The sequence below is a fragment of the Macrobrachium rosenbergii genome, chromosome 41 (genome assembly GCF_040412425.1).
Source record: "Macrobrachium rosenbergii isolate ZJJX-2024 chromosome 41, ASM4041242v1, whole genome shotgun sequence".
NCBI classification, from domain to species: domain Eukaryota; kingdom Metazoa; phylum Arthropoda; class Malacostraca; order Decapoda; family Palaemonidae; genus Macrobrachium; species Macrobrachium rosenbergii.
Window position 1 is genome coordinate 11,577,390 of NC_089781.1, and position 11,708 is coordinate 11,589,097.

Here is an 11,708-nt window from a genome sequence, read left to right on the forward strand (position 1 = left end):
ATAAATATTCTACAACAAATATACTCAGAACTTGTTACTGATTTTAGTTCTTATCTGTTATGATATTGTGTGAGCTGTAACTATAATTTCACAAAATAAAATAAAGTAAATTATTAGAAAAAACATGAATAACTTGGTAAAATTAATATTGTATATTTTTACAAGTGTCTTGTAAAAGAAGCCCCACACAGGGTTGTAAATAGTCACTTTCAACTTCCCATGGAAGGTAGGAAAAAATTGCTTGGTATATATTTAGCCCATCCCTTAAAGGTTGAGTGTATTTATGGAATTTATTTTGTTACAAATGTGGGAAAATAAGGTTGATAATCACGTTTTGCATCAAGTTTTCATCATAAAATGTTATGGTTTTGTTCATAAGAATATTAAGTGTGTGTCACTATGCGGTATTGACAATGTTAGGGGAGGATGGGTAGGGAGTTGCCCTTGCAGACCCCTAGATTTTTTTCTTGCCATTATCTGGATTTCAGTATTATCCGATGGGCCCTTGGCTCTATTAATTCGGATAATTGAGGGGTTACTGTACAGTATATCTTTGGTCCCTGAGGTCTGGTTGTGTCTTGATAATGTCGAGGTCTGGATAATGTGCATCTGGATAATCAAGAGATTGCTATATAGTATAAGGTTTTGAGTATGCCTTGCCAGCTTAGATTCTTGTGCAGTCTTCCTGAATATGATGGTGCTGTTGATGACTATTGTTTTTGTAATAAATGACAGTCTGTCTGAATGCTTTCCTTCAGTAAATGCAGTTTAGACTCAGTACGGTGGAGCAAATTTGAGGCTATTTGTTCTTCAAAAATTTTTGTTTCATCACAACCCTGTCATTTATTTATGCTCACATGTGTGGTCTTAGAATGTCCAGGACACTGCAGTCTATGTCTGAAAGACAGAAGAACCAAAATAACACAAGTAGTGCACTGTTTGAAGCCTCAGGTACCCATTGATCACCTGTGTTTCTTATCTTTGTCTTTAGAGCTGTTTTAAATATTTCCTTCACTATTTTATCTCTTTGTACACTAAGGACTTATAATGACCTCCTGAGTTACCAGACCATTGGGTTCCTCAGTTATCATAGTCCCCATGTGCTTCCCTTGATCTTGCAGGTCTTCTCACTATTCTGCTTATAGAAGCAATGGGAAAGTGATGAAACATGCCAGGCTTTTTGTAAAACAAAATTGTATTTTTCGCGCAAACCCATCCCTCATAATGATTTCCCATCTCTCTACTCCATTGATCTCTCACAGCTTCATATTCATACCCTAGTTTATTAATGGGTACTTGAGGCTTCAGGTGGTTCTTATTTAGTGTTACTACCACTCTTCTTGTCTGTTAGACAAAAGATTGCATAATGTCTGGAATAATCAAACTCAAATGTGGTCATATGTGAGTGATGGGTTTAAATACAAACTATAATAAAAATTGTAGTTTTATGTAAGTAACTTACCAAGTAATTACATAGCTATCAGCTTTCTACCTACAACAGTCTAAAAATTAAAAAATTGTGGTAATGCTAGCACTTGTTTTGGCGTAGGTACGTGCCCCACCCACTATCGGGGGCCGGCAGGAACAACTTAGCAGAGAGCCCCAATTCATTTTCTACCGGCCTCCGATCAACATCGGTGGTTTTTCCTGCGGTCTTTTTCGTCGCTTTTGGAAGTTTTCGAGTTTTCATGGTGATGTACTCTTTATTCATTGTAGCCATCAAGCCTTAGCTGTTGTGTTAGCTTTGCGTAACGTTAATTTTAGTGGGTTTTCAACATGTCTAATTCTAGCCCTTCAGGCATTAGATTTTGCTCTGAGGGATGTAGGACTAGACTTACTAAGTCTTGTTATAATTCCCACACCAAGTGCTTTAAATGTAGGGGGCAAGATTGTAATAAGGACAACACTTGCATTGAATGTCATGATTGGGACGATAAAAAATGGAAGGTTTTGCAGTCCCATTTGGACAAATTAGATAAGGATAGGAAAAGGAAGGCGGCTGCTAGAGCCAAGAATAGGACTAGTGTAGAACCTGTTCTTGTGACAGATACTGTAGAAGATTGTGCTATTTCCTCTCCTTTAATTCCTGTTGCTTCCCCTATCCTTAGCCCTTCAGCCTCTATTCCACACTCCTGTTCCAGGTTCCCGTGCTTCCAATCTCGACACCATTGCCAGTCTCGAATCTAGGTTTGACCAAAAGTTCGAGTTTTGGCCAATGCAGTGGTGGAGTTGGGGTGTTCTTTTAAGACCTTTGTTGAAAAATGCAATGTGAAAAGTGTTAGTTCAGTGCCGAGTGAGTGTGTTGAGGAGGTGGCTGACTGTCCCACCAATGCTCCTAGACGAAGGTCCCTGTCCCGCTCCCCTGCACTGGGGAGAAGACATATTCGGAGATCCAAGGGAGGTCTATGGGGTTTGCCTATGGGTAGTCACCCCCTCCATTGAGCCTGTTGCACATTCCCAGGCTGCAACAGAGCGCCGCTGGAAAGGCGTCTGTATCAGTGCGCATCATCTGTCATCTGATTCAAGATTCCAGTCTTGGCAAGAAGCGTTGACGGCGCTACCTTGTTGCTTCGCGCCCTCTCAAGAGGCACACTGCCGGTGTGGACAGCTCCCCTCTGCCTACCAAGAGACCCAAGGAGGCCAGTCTTACCCCCCAGTCCTCTTGCAGCTTTGCTGTTCCACCTTCTTCTTCTTCAGTTCACCCCCTGTGGTCGGCTTGTGACAGTCCGGAGTCAGTTTCGTATTTTGAGCCCCCTTTCTGGCTCCCAGGCACCAGGAAGATTTGTTCAAGAACCCATCTTCTTCGACGAAGCTTCGTCTCGCTCCTGAGCTCTCCTCTTCTCCTGGACATTCGACGCTTGCTTCTGTGCGTCAGCCTCATGCTTCCGACCGCTTGGCGCCAGCTCCTGGGCACCAGGCGCCATCGTGTGCTGGCTTGGCACCAGCCTCCCCGCCTCCTAAGTTGCGCTCATTGACGCAGGAAGACTCTTCACTTGCTCCTATTCAGTGTCAGTTTAATGAACTTGTGAGTTTTTTTTAAGAAAACTCGAACAGCCTCTTATGCCTAAAGACACGACGTTATCTCCTGTTTCTTCAGACGAGAAGGTTGCAGGGCAAGACTCCAATCTTTCTTCTTCCTACTCTGCCTTGCTTAAATACTTCCTAGATAATTTTGTGGACTTTTTCACACTTCTGCCCAAGTTTCTCTTGCTTCGACTTTCCTCATTAGGAAACTCCAGACAGACTGCACCCTCCCGAAGTTGGTTTTTTCCTTTTCTTTGAAGAAGGCTCTCCTAAGAGGGAACAGGGTAAGGCTACCTCTGCTTTTCCTCCATGTAGACTTGCGAAGAGGAGCTACCGCTTCTAGGCCACTGGAGAAGCTCCATCTGGGAGTTTCCGCCGCCTCCCAAGGCGACTTTTCCGGCCTGGTCGACGCTGCTCATAGATCTGCTTTTTCCTTCGCCAAGACCATGTTCTCCTTGCTCGAGCTCGACCATTTGACCAGGAATATTTTCAAAGTTTTAGAAGTTTACAACTTGCTTGACTGGACCATTAGTGCATTAGCTGGGAAGATTGAGAATTGTCCAGTCCTAGCGGAAGATTTTGCAGCGGATTGGTTGGGCATTTTATATTGCGTCAATAAGGCTGTGAGAGATGGCTCTGCTGAAGTTGCTTCCCTCTTTTCGTTGCATTGCATATTCTTAAGAAAAGAGAGTTGTGGTGTTCTTTCACCCCTAAAGGGATTACCACTACCCAGAAGTTGGCACGCATGTTCTCTCTTCTGGACAAATCCCACCTTTTCCCTCAAGATGTTGTCAAGGAAATTCTGACAGCTTTGCAGAGAGACTTCGCTTCTGTTCCTGCTAAAGTTTTTTCTCTGCTTCAGCCTCAGGACCTTTCACAGAGGAAAGCAGAAGACCCAACCAAGACCTCGCACCAATCTGCGTCCTCCCTCGAAGTCGGTCAAGAAGTCCTCCTTCAAACCAGCAACCAAGAAGTGAGTTTTTAGTCCTTCACGCCCCAGTCGGAGCAAGACTTCGCCTCTTTTGGAAGGAATGGAACCGTAGAGGTGCGGAACCTTGGGTGGTCAAGGTATTGTGAGAAGGCTACTCCATTCCTTTCAAAGAGAGGCCCCCTTTAACCAAGTCACCAACCGTCTTGCCAGCTTACTTGACAGATTCAGAGAAGTTTGCAACTCTTTCCCTTGAGGTTGACTCTCTTATATGCAAAGGAGCAGTAGAGGTGGTCGAGGATCATGGGTCAGGGGTATTTTACAACCATCTCTTCATGGTCCCCAAATCATCATAGGGCTGGAGGCCTGTCCTGGACGCCAGCACCCTGAATCGGTTCATCATGAAAATGAAGTTTCATAATGAGACAAATCACTCGGTCATGTTGTCCATCCAACATTGGGGCAACTGGATGGTCACCCTGGACATGCAGGATGCTTACTTTCACGTCCCCATACACCCAGACTCCAGAAAGTTCCTTCGATTTGTCTTCCAGGCCAGGGTCCTTCAGTTTCAGGCTCTGTGATTCGGCCTGTCCACGGCCCCCCAGGTTTTTACTTGGATTCTCACTCCTTTGGGCAAATGGCTGCATCTCCTAGGCATAAATTTATGCCTCTGCTTGGATGACTAGCTTCTCAGGTCTCCTTCGAGTGAGAGGTGCCCGGAGGATCTGACGAGAACTCGTTGCTTGACAAAGCAGTTGGGCATCCTGATCAACGCCCAGAAGTCGCAAATGATCCCTACTCAGAAGATTCCCTATTTGGGAGTTATTCTGGACTCTTGGAATTTTTGGGCTTCTCTTTCCCCCAAAAGAGTCGCCTCCTGTCTGTAAACCATCTGAAAGTTCCTGTCTCTTCAATCCTGCTCAGCAGTGCAATGGATGAGCCTCAGTGGAGCAGTTCATCATCATGGGAAGGTTGCACATGAGGCCGCTGCAATTCTTTCTAATACGAATTGGAGCAGGAAGACTCAGCTGGACTCCTTTGTCTTCCCCATCATGTCAGAAATCAAGCAGGATCTTCGATGGTGGTTGTGTGAAGAAAGACTTCTGGAGGGGAAGTCTCTTCTGTTGAGCCCCGACCTAGACTTCTACTCCAACGCCTCAGATCTGGGTTGGGGGGGCTCTTCTAAGATCTCACAAAGTGTTGGGGACCTGGTCGGAAGATTTGAAGAACTCCCACATCAACATAAAAGAGCTGAAAGTCGTTCACCTGGGTCTCCAGTCCTTCTCAGCCCTGGTTTGCAGCAGAACAGTTGCATTCCATACAGACAACACGACAGCTCTATCTTACATTTGGAAACTGTAGAGCAGCAAAGGAGCTCTTTCTTTGGGCAGAGCAGAACCAGTTCTTGATTGTGACTCACTTCATCCATGGGAGACTGAACATCTTAGCTGACAAATTGAGTCGGCTCAAACAGGTTCTTCTGATGGAGTGGACCTTGGATCATCTTGTCTGCAGCGATCTATGGAGGTTGTGGGGCACGCCTGCCATAGATCTGTTTGCAACATCGAGGAACCATCGTCTTCCTTGCTTCTGTTCCCTTGTCCTGGACCCTCTCACATGGGCTACGGACGCCATGCTCCTGGATTGGACAGGTCTCGATGTCGATGCCTTCCTTCCCTTCTGGATGATCAGGGAGGTGCTCAACAAGTTGGTATCCCACCAAGAGTTCTAGATGACCCTATTCGCTCCTTTTTTGGCCAAGGAAGGAATGGTTCCCAGACCTGTTGCGTCTGTTATTAGTGGACTTTTCGAGGCTCCTGCCTCAAAAGAGGTCGCTGCTCAAACAACCCCACTTCCTCAGGTACCATCAAGGGTTGTCTGCTCTGGCCCTGATAGGCTTCTTGTCAGAGCGAAGGGGTTTTGGAGACAGGCTGCACAAGCTATTGCTGGATGCAGACGACCTTCTTCTAGCAAGCTCTGTCAGTCCAAATGGACAGTTTTCAGAAGATGGTGCAGCTGCTATAATGTCTCTTCTTCTGAGACCTTTATAAGCCAGGTAGCCCACTTTCTGCTCTACCTGAGGACCTCCAGGAAGCTTTCGACCTCCACCATCAAGGGGTATAGGTCTATGCTCAGCTCGATGTTCAAGCACAGAGGTCCAGCTCTGTCCTCTAACCGAGACCTAAGTGACCTAATCAAGTCCCTCGATTCCATTAGACGAGAAGCTGAACGTTGTCTCCTGGAATTTGGATGTAGTTTTAAAATGGCTCTCAGGTTCCCCCTATGAACCTCTTCACTCTGCCTCTATTAGGAACCAGACGAAGAAGACCCTCTTCTTTGTGGCTTTGGCTATTGCCAAATGGATTAGCGAGCTCCAAGCTGTCAATAAGAGAGTTGGCTTTTCTCAAGGGGACACAGTTTGCTCCTTCTCTCTTGGTTTCCTCGCCAAGAATGAGGACCCTTCTAAGCTGTGGCCTCGTTCATTCACCATTAAAAATTTAATGGACATCCTTGGACCGGAAGAAGAGGAGAGACTTCCCTGCCCAGTAAGAGCCCTCCCGTATTACCTTCATCAGACAGAGAAGATCAGAGGGCCGTTGAACAACCTCTGGTGCTCGGTGAGGAACCCTTCTCATCCTCTCTCAAAGAGTGCTATTTCCTTCTTTTTGAGAAGCTTGATTTCCGAGTCTGACTCCCAAATTAATGAAGAGGATTTAAAGGTCATAAAGCAAAAGCCCACAAGGTCAGGGCCATTGCCACCTCTTTGACCTTCAAACACAATATGTTCCTGTTGAGTATTCTCTAATCTACCTTTTGGAGGTGCAAGCTAGTCTTCGCCACTCATTACCTCAAGGACGTGGAAACTACTTATGAAAGTGCAGTGCTTTAGGACCTTTATCCATGGCTGGCATGGTGTTAGAAGAGGAAGCAGTGGAGGCCTTCTGTCCTTCTACTATTCCTCACCTTGACTTAAGGTTTTGAGTTCATGGGAAGCCTGGGGCTACTCAGTACCTGGAGCACCCTCCAGTTTTTAGTGGTTAAGATGGTGGTCTTTTTTATTAAGGTGTAGGTGACAGTGTTGCTGTTTTATTCTGGTCTTGGCCCAGGGCAAGGGCATCTCTTTTTAACTTTGCTAGCCACGGGTGTACTTCCCTCGCTACAAAGATCCTACTTATTTAGGGATGACTCTGGGCTATACAGCCACGCCTGCTGCAAGTCAAGGGGAGCATTGGCCAGAGGCAGTAATTATCTGCAGTTGCTTCCTTGGTGAGTAAGGAAACAACAAGCATTGTCACCATGCTAGCAATTGTTCTATGTCAAAGTCATTACCATGTTTAATGTTTTGGTGTAGAGTATGTCCATAGATCCCACCTCCTTTTAAGGTGGAATCAGCTATGTAATTGGTGGTACATATATAAAAATTACATTTTTATGATAAAATAAAGTTTTATATATGGTACTTACCAAGTAAATACATAATCGGAGCCCTCCCTCCTCCCCTCGTATGGACATAAGGACAAAAATGAATTGAAACTCCCAGCTAATTTGTTCCTCCCTGTCCCCGATTGTGGGCGGGGCACGTACCTACACTAAAACAAATGCTAGCGCTACCGTGAATTTTGAATTTTTAGACTGCTGTAGGTAGAAAGCTCATAGCTATGTAATTACTTGGTAATTACATATAAAACTTTATTTTATCATAAAAATGTCATATTTTGTATGTACTGATTGGTTACACTTAGATTGTACTGTTGCATAAAGAATATATTTTTGTATTTAACAAAACATGCATATTTCAGTTAGGTTAATTTTGCATGTTTACTGTTGTTGGTTTATCTTGAATTATCATGATAATTTTTCTTCTTTGAGAAATCATGTTGTCTAAGGACTCAAGTAGCAGTGATCAGAAAGGAACTAAACTGAAATGATTGACATTTGTTATATTTTAAATAGCTGATGCTGTTTTTTGCAGGTTCTTCGTGATGTATTCTTTATGATCCCAGACCTTCTTCATGTTGTCCTTCCTTTCATGGAACTCAGGGAAGTTGCTCGTTCACTTGATGTTCCCACAGTATACATCATTTCAAATAAAGAGTTTTTCTTCTCTGTCACATTTGTCATCACTGGGTGGCTTGTATGTTTGATGTTGTAATGGGTTTTATATCTTGGATCTACTGTATAAAGAGCCTTCATAAGTGTCTTAAAAGTGATTTTGAAATCACTTTACCATTTTGAAATTGGTGTAGAGTACTGGTGAAAATCCTTTTTAGATTTTTATACAAGATTTTAGTCATGAAAGGGTTAGTGTTCCACATAATGTTTTTTTAAGTGAAAGTCTATATGTACTGTAACTGTCTTTATTATGTCACATTCTAATGCAGCTATGTGAAATATGCACATGTCTTTTGCATTTATGTTTTGAATATTTATTAGGTGCAGGCATGTCATACAATATCATGCTAGGCATGAGATGTTTTAACTGATCTGAGATTATGCCTGCATTTCATAGATATTATCTCTAGGTTAAAGCTGATCTTCACACAGAGTGGTATGAATTTTTTTAGGTTCACAAATTAAAGCAGCAGATACTCAAGGTATTAGAAGCAAAAATAAATTTTTTTCATATCATTGATTAAGTAATATCTTATAGGCAGAGACTGTCCAATATGCCTTATTTAGAGACTAGTAGGATTTCTTACTGAAAGCGCTAGGATTTTTGTTTCATGGAGGAGTTTTAGGCATCGGTAATCATAGCAAAGGTGAGATAGAAAGCACAATAATGGTTTTGAAAGTCATTGATCACATTTGATAGGGTGGATATTAAAAAGGACAGCATTGATGTGTTTTGAAATTTTAATGCTTTGGTTTGTTACATAACACATCTTAAAGAGCATGCTGAATATATTTAAAAGTGAATTTGAATAGTAGTAATAGATGACGAATCAGTATTAGTTAAGTCTCACCTATCTAAATATATAGTCGGTTTTAGCTATACACAGTAGATTTTGGATAGTTCTTAAGTTTATTGCAATGTGTTTTGCTGTCCTTGTTCTTCATACTTTTTAAAATGATGTTAGTGGATGAGTATAATATTGAACTTAAGAAATGGAAAATCCTGGCATGGTTTTCTTACAGTAACTAGTAAGCTGTGTAACAATAAGGAATTGTGAAACTATAGGAACTATCTCAAAACTTGCAGACCTGGATGTTGGACCAGGTTGTTGGTTAATTACAGGAGAAGTTATGTGGGAAAATTTTCAAATGTTCTTGTGCTATGGTAATGACTTTCATCATAACTTTTGATAATTTACTACCTCATGTTAAATCTGGTATGTTGCATCTTTTTGTGTCATCTCTCCAATTGTTTTTAGCCTTTCTGTTGATGTTTTTGGCAGCTTTTTATTTTTTTCATTCAGGATGAAAACACTGTGATTTAATTGTATTTCACTTCTGTATTTTTGTGGTTAGCTGTATGACTAGATCTCAATAGCACTGTTTTGTAGTTCATAACAATATCAATGTTGAATGAGTTTTCCAACTTTATGGCTGTGTACCTAGATCTTTAGAGTTTAGAACATTATTATTGGTTCACCACTGATGTACTTAAAGTAAAGTAAGGTAAGTCTTTTGTTATTTCTATTATTAATTTTTCCATGGTAATTTATTTATATCCAGTTTTATAATTGGAATAACTTCTGAGAGTATGGTGAAACTTATTGTTTAGGAATTTGATTTTCTGTTTGTGGTGGCATTGAAAATCCTCTAACGTTTACATGTATTGTAAACACTCATTTAGGTAATCAAAATCTATTTTGGCCTTCAGTCTCCTATGTTTACTTTATCTTGTCATTTGCAGATTGTAATGAATGTATTTCATAGGCTTCTCATAGTCCACTAAGTCATTTTAGTAACTGTATTCAGAATGTATATCATTATGAAATTATTTACTCAACAAATTCTGCAACCAATTTTGATATGGCATATTTTCCTCAACAAATTCCTCAACACACTCCAGTCTCATAAGTTCTCCTAGATTATATTCTTTACTATATAAGCAATGCCCACTTCACCATTTTGCCTATTAGCCAGTGGCTATCCTGGGAATGTAATGTAGCTTTTGTTGTCACTATAAATATGAGATATGCTTTGGTTGTGAACATTTCCTAATCTTGATGGAAATCATTTTGTGATTTGAAGTTCCTTATCAAATGTATGACATTTATCATATACATATTTTGTTAGTTGTTTTGAAAGACTGCTAGATGTGCGGAAAATGTACTTTTTTGCTTTCTGTAATTTGGAAGCCGTAGGTTTCTCTTGGAATGTAGAACATTTGAGTTTAAATACAGTATTTGTTCTGATCTAATTTATGTTTTATTGCATGTTATGGGCTGTTATTCATAGTTTTGTCTGTCCAATAGAGTAATTTGGCTTGTATTAGTTGTTTCTACATGTACTGAGCCAGTAGTCTACACCATTAGTAAGACTGATTTTGATTTTGGATCTAATACTGTAGTATCCGATTAACTGTACTGTAGTAGTATATGTGACCTGGAGAAGGCCCTGAAAGAATTAGTGTATTAATTTTTTAGGTAAATGTTATCCTTACACTGCTAAATGTCTTGTAAATATCTATTTTCCTAACAATTAAAATGAGATATTTAATATATACCTATACACATGTAAACAGTAAATGTTTCAAGAAAATGTGAAGGTGAAGTCGTTCTGAATACTTATTAATTATCTAAGAAATCTTTTGATAATTGTATAAAATCATTTTAATATAATGAATCTTGTGAATTTATACTTATACTTAGAATAGGTGTGAATCTTCAAGTCCTGGAAACAGTGGAGTTTATATAAATGTCAGGTAGCTTCGAGGTGAACACATTTCAAACTCAAAATTTGAAGAGTAAATCCTCAGCATTCATACAGTAGCTGGAATTTCTACTGATGACTATCTGACCAGTGGGCAGTTCCAACCGTAGGCCTCACTGTGAACTCAGAGCATCCATTATGTTAGTTACCTGGAGGAACAGAATGACCTTGATAATAAGAAATAAGGAACTAAACTGTAAAACAGGCAAAAACTAAGTTGGGGTCTCTGAGAGCAAATTGATATCAGCTCTGTAAATGCTTATATCAGGAAATGTTAAATGTTAGTGCGTAACCAAGTATTTGATGTGGTCAACAGTACAACTGATTAAGTAAAGGGAATTAAAAATAAAAGATAGAGATTTGTATTCCATTACAAATTTAAGGGAAATTGACAATAAACAAGCGTCTGGAATTAATAATTGATGGTTGACAGTTAACCTTGGTAGACACAAAGAGGCCAATAAATTGGGATACTCAAAGGGTTAGTTGAGTCCAGTATACCTTGGACAGATTGGGTTCTATAACAAGTTATGTAATGATGGAGAAGCAAAAACCTCAGGGGCCCTCCTTTTATTCAAAATTTTTTTAAAGAATTTTTTTGTCAGTCAAAAGTAAAAGACAGATCTGTAATGTGTTAGTTTTCTTCTGAGAGCTATAATCTTACTAACTTTTGCCTGCTGTGGCGTAGGTGAGGTTTTTTGTCATATAATTTCGCATGGTTTATAGAATTATAAATGACAGGGCACTTAAAGGATTTTCAAAGGTTAGGAACTAACCAGTGCTGTTTTATGTGTACTGACTCTGTTGCCTGAAGATCCTAGAGCCTTCTCCTTGGACATTGGCTCTGCTGTTTAGTGTTGTTGAAATTCAGTAT

The 11,708-nt window shown here is 40.7% G+C and overlaps 1 protein-coding gene across 6 annotated transcripts in view; it reads left to right on the forward strand.

Moving 5' to 3' along the window:
• LOC136826644 (uncharacterized) overlaps positions 1 to 11,185 on the forward strand; it is a 44,555-nt gene extending 33,370 nt beyond the window's left edge. For all 6 annotated transcript variants that reach the window (XM_067083976.1, XM_067083979.1, XM_067083980.1 and 3 more), the window contains one exon: positions 7,929 to 11,185. In XM_067083976.1, coding sequence (XP_066940077.1) covers positions 7,929 to 8,108 — 180 coding nt within the window. In that variant the 3' untranslated portion in view covers positions 8,109 to 11,185. The remainder of the gene's footprint in view (positions 1 to 7,928) is intronic.
• Positions 11,186 to 11,708: the final 523 nt, after the last annotated feature.